This window comes from Amphiprion ocellaris, chromosome 6, assembly GCF_022539595.1.
Source record: "Amphiprion ocellaris isolate individual 3 ecotype Okinawa chromosome 6, ASM2253959v1, whole genome shotgun sequence".
In the NCBI taxonomy this organism is placed as follows: domain Eukaryota; kingdom Metazoa; phylum Chordata; class Actinopteri; family Pomacentridae; genus Amphiprion; species Amphiprion ocellaris.
Window position 1 is genome coordinate 9,369,814 of NC_072771.1, and position 6,723 is coordinate 9,376,536.

Here is a 6,723-nt window from a genome sequence, read left to right on the forward strand (position 1 = left end):
ATCTGTCACACAAACTAATTTGTAAAATGTCAAACTTTTTGTAGGTTCCATTTCCAGGGAACAATATTTGTACCATATAGATTATTAAATCCAAAGATTCCCTTTGGGCACATTTTGTTTTTATTTTTGTATTTCTTACTTTGTGTTTTTTTTTTTAAACTGTTGTTTGTTTGTTGTTTGTTTTGTTTTGTTTTATACTTTACTGTAAAGATTGTTCTGGTCCTGGTTTTGTGTTCTGGTTCCTCTTTTTTTTTTTTTTTTTGTTCTATGTTTGTCCAGACTTCCGGCCCGCAGGGGGCGATGCAGCCTCTGCACTAACTCGACGAAGAAGAAATTGTCCGGAAGCTACTTCTTGTGAGCACGCGGTGCGTCCGGCCTTTCCAACAGGGCAGCGAGAAGGAACATGGTGAGAAGCGACACTCTGCAATTAAATATGAAATTTTCACCCGTAGCAGCAAACAAAACTCGTTTAACTCGTGTTATACGTACACATAAGCTTGTTAGTTGCTTGTTTGTGTTCTTGTTGTTGAGCAGCTTGTTGCCGGAGTGGAATAAAATGGTATTTTACGGAGCGATAGTTCCGACTGATGCGGCTAAGCCGAGTTGCTACTGAAAATATGGCAGGCTAGCAATAGCCTGCTAGCTAGTACCGTTGGATATTATTGACAGTAAAACGTTGTCTTTGCATGGATAGTGAACACGTAAAACTAACGTTTTGTAAATATTAGTGGAGGAAAGCTTATTTACCGGCTGAATTACATGAAGACTTAATTTTGTCAATCATGGTGTTAGCTTGGCCCACTCCTAGGGAAGAAGCGCAGGGTTCCAAAAATGTGTTTTAGAGTATACGCGGTATCGATCTAATGGCTCTGTTAGGGCTTCTGAAATGGCGCGTTTTAAGCCAGTGTGGTGCTCCGACTAACACGTTTCATTATGCTGTCATTATCCAGGCCAAGATCAAGGCAAGAGATCTGCGGGGCAAGAAGAAAGAGGAGCTGCTCAAGCAGCTGGACGACCTGAAAAATGAACTGTCCCAGCTCCGTGTGGCCAAGGTTACCGGAGGAGCTGCTTCCAAGTTGTCCAAGATGTAAGTACTGAATGATATAACACACAAGTACACGTTCCTATGGATTCAGCGTACTCCAGTTTTTATATTGCTGCTGCTCCTAATAAATGGTTTTAGTAAGCACAGGTGATTACGGCCAGGGGATGACATGCTATTATTTGTGGTTTGATCAGTCTATTATTCTGAAATGTGATCAAAATACAGGCTTTAAAGACCTATTCATGTTAATGCTGTGTATTCAGAACTGGTAAACCATCTAAACGTCAAGCACTTGCTGGGTGTTTTTACAACTCACAATGCTAGAAAGCATGTCCAAAATTTTCTAATAGCAGGAACAACGAGGGCTCTACGTACAATTTTACTTCCTAGATTTTTTATTTGTTTCGATGCGTGTCTTCGTTCTGGCTCCCTGTCAGCAGCGCACCAGAAAATTACCTGAATTTTTCTCCTGTGACTGTGGGTCCTGTTGAGTCAGTAATGGCATATTAGTTGACCGTGGAGTGCAGAATTTAGATTATTTTACAGAATCTCCTGCACTGTTTCATTTTTGACTATTTGTTTTTATTGACATTTTTTTAAAAAGATATGTAAAATAGAGTGATTATGTTGATATGCGAGTTTAAGCTAAAGGGAGGTTAGGTTTACCACTTTTATGTGTAGCTAACGGGTTTGAATTCGACCGACTACATAGTGCCACTGAATTAAAAGGCAAATGTTACAAATTACAGTATTCTAAAACAGCTGCGTGAAACATAATAACCTATAAATAACCACAACTCCAAATTTTTCTTTTGTTTTACTGCAAAAAGTTCATATTTAAGGAATTACTTTTTTTTTTTTTTTAAAACAAAACATGAACAACCTGAAACAAAAAATAAATTCAATTTCAGCAACATTATGCTTCACTTTATCATTTACACATTACAAGTTACAGATCACAGAATGTCCACAAAGGAACACAACATTTAGTCACAGGTATCTGGAACTGAATGATTAAAAACGACAAAAGCGAGAAACAAAACGACCAAAAATGAGACAAACGACATGAAAGAAAACAGTGACAGCAATTAGACAAAAAAGTTACTAAATAATCGCCAAAAAAATGGACAAAAACGAGACGCAGAATGACACAAGCATGAAACAAACAACCAAAAAATAGACAAATAACCCAAGCAAGACGAAACAGGAAACACAAAACGACAAAAACATGAGACAAATGACAAATCAGACAAAAAAAAACTGAAAAAAATTATTAAAATGAGACAAAATAACAGTCAGCAATCTAGTGTTTTACTTCATGATCAGAACCACTTGTCATGGTCTAGAAATTATTTTAAAGTTATAATTTTACAAATTTGCAGTTAATGTCTTCTCTGTAATTTTGGCACTTTATAAAGTCATCCTGGGCCAGGTTGGACCCTCTGGTGGGCTGGTTTTGGCCCACGGGCCGCATTTTTGACACCCCTGTTCCGGAATGTAGATGTCTCTTTAGTAGGGATTGAGGTCTGCAGATCCATCAGTTGTGTAACTGTTATTGTGGACTGTTTCTTCTCAATTTAATGTGATTTGTGTATAGTCCTGTTATTCTGGGGCTATCCTCTCTAATTCAAATTTTTTTTGCACAAGTGTCTGACTTAACTCTCTGTTCTTCACAGCCGTGTTGTTCGCAAATCCATCGCCAGGGTCCTGACTGTAATTAACCAGACACAGAAGGAGAACTTGAGGAAGTTCTACAAGGTGAGACCATTTGGACTGAACAAACAGCGGCTTCTCAGTGAGCACTCAGACATGCCAGCTTGGGACTTTTCTTCTGTGGTTCTCTCGTCTAAGATGATAATTGTTGAGCTGATGTTTTGCTGATGCATTCACAACTGCTTACCAAAAGACTGAGACTTGAGATGACCTGATTGTTCCTAAATGTCGATGACTATGTTCACATTGACTGTTGGCACACTGCAGAATATAGGCTGGATGGTGACGCTAAGTGCAGCACTTGTGTTGCTGTCCTTTCTTGATTGTGTAACTATTTACACAGTGTTTTGGGGGATATTTTTTTTCCTTTGTTGGGGTGAAAATTTGCCCAGAAAGCGTCTGCAGATTAAGATGCAAAGATTGTCTCCCCAAAAAACTGACATGACAAGGCCGCCCAGCTTGTGTTCTTGTGAACAAATTGAAAGAGCAGGATAGCAGTGTAGCTCATTTAAAGCTGTGAGAATGTGACATCTGGGAAGCCACTTCTACCCTAATCAGAAAACATCCTGTCTAATTCTGTTACATATTAAAAGATTGCAGTCGATGTGAACTTAGTAAATGACAGTGTGGTGCTCTCCTCTTCTGATGCATTACATGTCAAGTGTCCTGAGCTGGCGACGTTCTAACACAAGTGTTATTTCTAGTATTCAATTTTAAATACATGTAGAAATAACATCATTGACCTGGATAATAAAGCCCTGGTGTGTGTTCATTCCTTGGCAAAACAAAAATGCATTCAACACTTTACCTACATTGCTGTCTGCAGTGTTTGACATTTGTGTGAAATGTATTGGATAACACATCAAACATTTAGAGATGAGGTCAACAGCACTTTCCTCCTGCCACAATAGTTTTTTCAGTTCTGAGTTTTTATTTAATTTCTTTCAGGGCAAGAAGTACAAGCCCCTGGATCTGAGACCCAAGAAGACCAGAGCTCTGCGCCGTCGGCTCAACAAGCATGAAGAGAGTCTGCGCACCAAGAAACAGCAGAGGAAAGACCTCCTCTACTCCATCCGCAAATTTGCTGTCAAAGCTTAAAAGCTTTTTCTATTGACAAAATAAAATCTGTAAAAGACAAATTATTATCGTATTTCTTCAACAACTACCATACCTTGGATTCAGTCAGTCATTGCACCAATCGTTTTATTTGGTTCTGTTGAACCAAACGACATCGGCAATAAGAATCCTTGTTTGAATTTAGGTGTGATTAAATAGAGTGAATCTTCTGGAAATATTTAGTGTAGCTGCATGTTGGAAGGGGATGTAACAGAGTAGGAAAGATGTATTTATTAATTTAACATTGCATCTTTTTCCCTCACATACAGGCAGAGGTTGTGTATCCGTATTTTAGACTTTAGAATCTACCCCAAAGCATCTACTGCAGGGGTGTGAAACTCATTTTAGTTTAGGGGCCACATTCAGCCCAATTTGATCTCAAGTGGGCCGCACCAGTAAAATAACAGTATAATAACCTGTAAATAATCACAGCTCCACATTTTTCCCTTTGTTTTAGTGGAAAAAATTATGTTCTGAAAATATTCACATTTGAAGAATTTTTTAATTTTTTTACAAAACAATCTGAAATTTAAGAAAAATCTGAAATTTCAACATTATGCCTCAGTTATAGGTGTTTACGCCCCTCTGGTGGCCATGGAGAGGGAGGGCAACACTATATTAAACTCATTGCTTAAACTATAGACTTTATATATGCATAAACTACTGTGTTTTTTGCATACAACAGCCATGACACTGGTAATATTATTTACACTTATTGTTAACATTTAATAATTTAAAACAAATGTTATTGTTATTGTATTTGTTTTAATAACAAATACCTCTTGAAGCTAAGATAGTCCTTTATTTCTCCCCACGCCAGGGGAAATTCACATTGTTACAGCAGCTTATGTCTCAATAAACATAATAGTAAAATAATAATAAAATAGTAGTAATAATATTTACAATATGTACAGGGATGAGAAATGAGAATGAAATGGTACAGTATTGACACACTAAACAATATAAAGTGGCTTGAAAAAATAAGTTTAAAAAGTGCAAAGATGTAGCAGTGCAATAATTGCTGTGCGAATTGTTATGGTTTGGGATGATATGATATGAGTCCAGTTTATGTTAACATCAGCCAGTGATGCTGATGTTATAAAGTTTTATAGCAGATGGAATGAAGGACCTGCGATAGCGCTCCTTCTTGCAGGGTGGATGTCTCAGTCTGCTGCTGAAGGAGCTGCTTAAAGACCCCACAGTGTCATGCAGTGGGTGAGAGGGATTGTCCATGATGGATGTGAGCTTTGCCAACATCCTCCTCTCACCCACCTCCTCTATGGAGTCCAGGGAACAGTCCAGGACAGAACCGGCCCTCCTGACCAGTCTGTTTAGTCTCTTTCTGTCCCTTTCAGTGCTCCCTGCTCCCCAGCAGACCACTGCATAGAAGATAGCAGACGTTACCACAGAGTCATAAAATGTCCTGAGCAGAGTCCTGCACACTCCAAAGGACCTCAGTCTCCTCAGCAGGTGGAGACGACTTTGGTCCTTCTTGTACAGGATCTCTGTATTGTGTGTCCAGTCCAGTTTATTGTTGAGGTGAACACCCAGGTATTTGTATGTGTCCACCATCTCAATGTCCAAACCCTGGATGTTCAGGTGCAGTCCGGGGTGTCCTCCTCCTGCGGAAGTCCACGATCATCTCCTTCGTCTTACTGGCGTTGAGCTGCAGATGGTTTCGCTCACACCAGTCAACAAAGTCAGAGATGACCGTCCTGTACTCCTGCTCGTCCCCCTCAGACCCGACAATGGCTGTATCATCAGAGAACTTCTGGAGGTGACAGCTCCCAGAGCTGTAGTGGAAGTCTGATGTGTACAGGGTGAAGAGAAAGGGGGAGAGCACTGTCCCCTGTGGGGCCCCCATGCTGCTGACTACCACATCAGACACACAGTCCTGAAGCATCACGTACTGTGGTCTGTTGGTGAGGTAGTCGATGGTCCAAGCAGCCAGGTGACAGTCTACTCCCGCTCCTTCAAGCTTCACCCTGAGCAGAGAAGGCTGGATTGTGTTGAAAGCACTGGAGAAGTCAAAGAACATGACCCTCACAGTGCTGCTGGGTTTCTCCAGGTGAGTCAGTCAGTGATCTGTGCAGCAGGTAGATCACTGCATCATCCACTCCCATGTTCGGTTGGTGGGCAAACTGCAGTGGATCCAGATGTGGGCTCACCTGGGGACGGAGGTTCTTGAGGACGATCCTCTGCATGGGCTTCATCAGGTGAGAAGTGAGGGCCACAGGTCTGAAGTGGTTAGGCTCCCTGGGGTTCCTGGTCTTAGAGACAGGAACCAGGCAGGAAGTCTTCCATAACACAGGAACCCTCTCCAGACTCAGACTCAGACTCAGGTTAAAGATGTGCAGCAGCACCTGACAGAGCTGGTCTTTACAGTCTCTAAGGAGTCTGGAGCTGATTCCATCAGGACCTGCTGGTCTTGATCTTTTTAAGCTCATTTCTCACCTAGCAGTGGCAGGTGTAAACATTATAGCATAACTCCAACTTCCAATGAAATCTGTAAACTGAGAAAAAAGGCAAAAACAAAGAAATGTAAAATCTAAACATAAGAAAGTTAATACTAACGTCAAATATTAATGAGTTCATTTCTTTCATTTGAAACAAAGTATTTCGCGAGAATGTAACAAATCGCACGCCTGTCATAATATGGACTTGAAGAAATTGTTGTTGAGAAATAATTTAAAATAACGTCATACTAATAGTAGTGAAAATACTGATTTGTTTTTCAGATTGATTAATACCGATTCAGTGCTTTAAATTAATTATTGAAATATTAACACTGAGATATAGTAGTTCTGATATTTACGATGTTTTGGGGAAGTGCTTGAAAGCAGCATGGG

At 40.1% G+C, this 6,723-nt stretch overlaps 1 protein-coding gene across 1 annotated transcript; it reads left to right on the plus strand.

The window, feature by feature from the left end:
- Positions 1–254: 254 nt before the first annotated feature.
- Positions 255–3,897, plus strand: rpl35 (ribosomal protein L35). The gene is made up of 4 exons (XM_023285232.3): positions 255–406; positions 951–1,087; positions 2,722–2,803; positions 3,707–3,897. The coding sequence occupies exons 1-4, from the start codon at positions 404–406 to the stop codon at positions 3,854–3,856; spliced, it is 372 nt and encodes a 123-aa protein (XP_023141000.1). The 5' UTR covers positions 255–403; the 3' UTR covers positions 3,857–3,897.
- Positions 3,898–6,723: the final 2,826 nt, after the last annotated feature.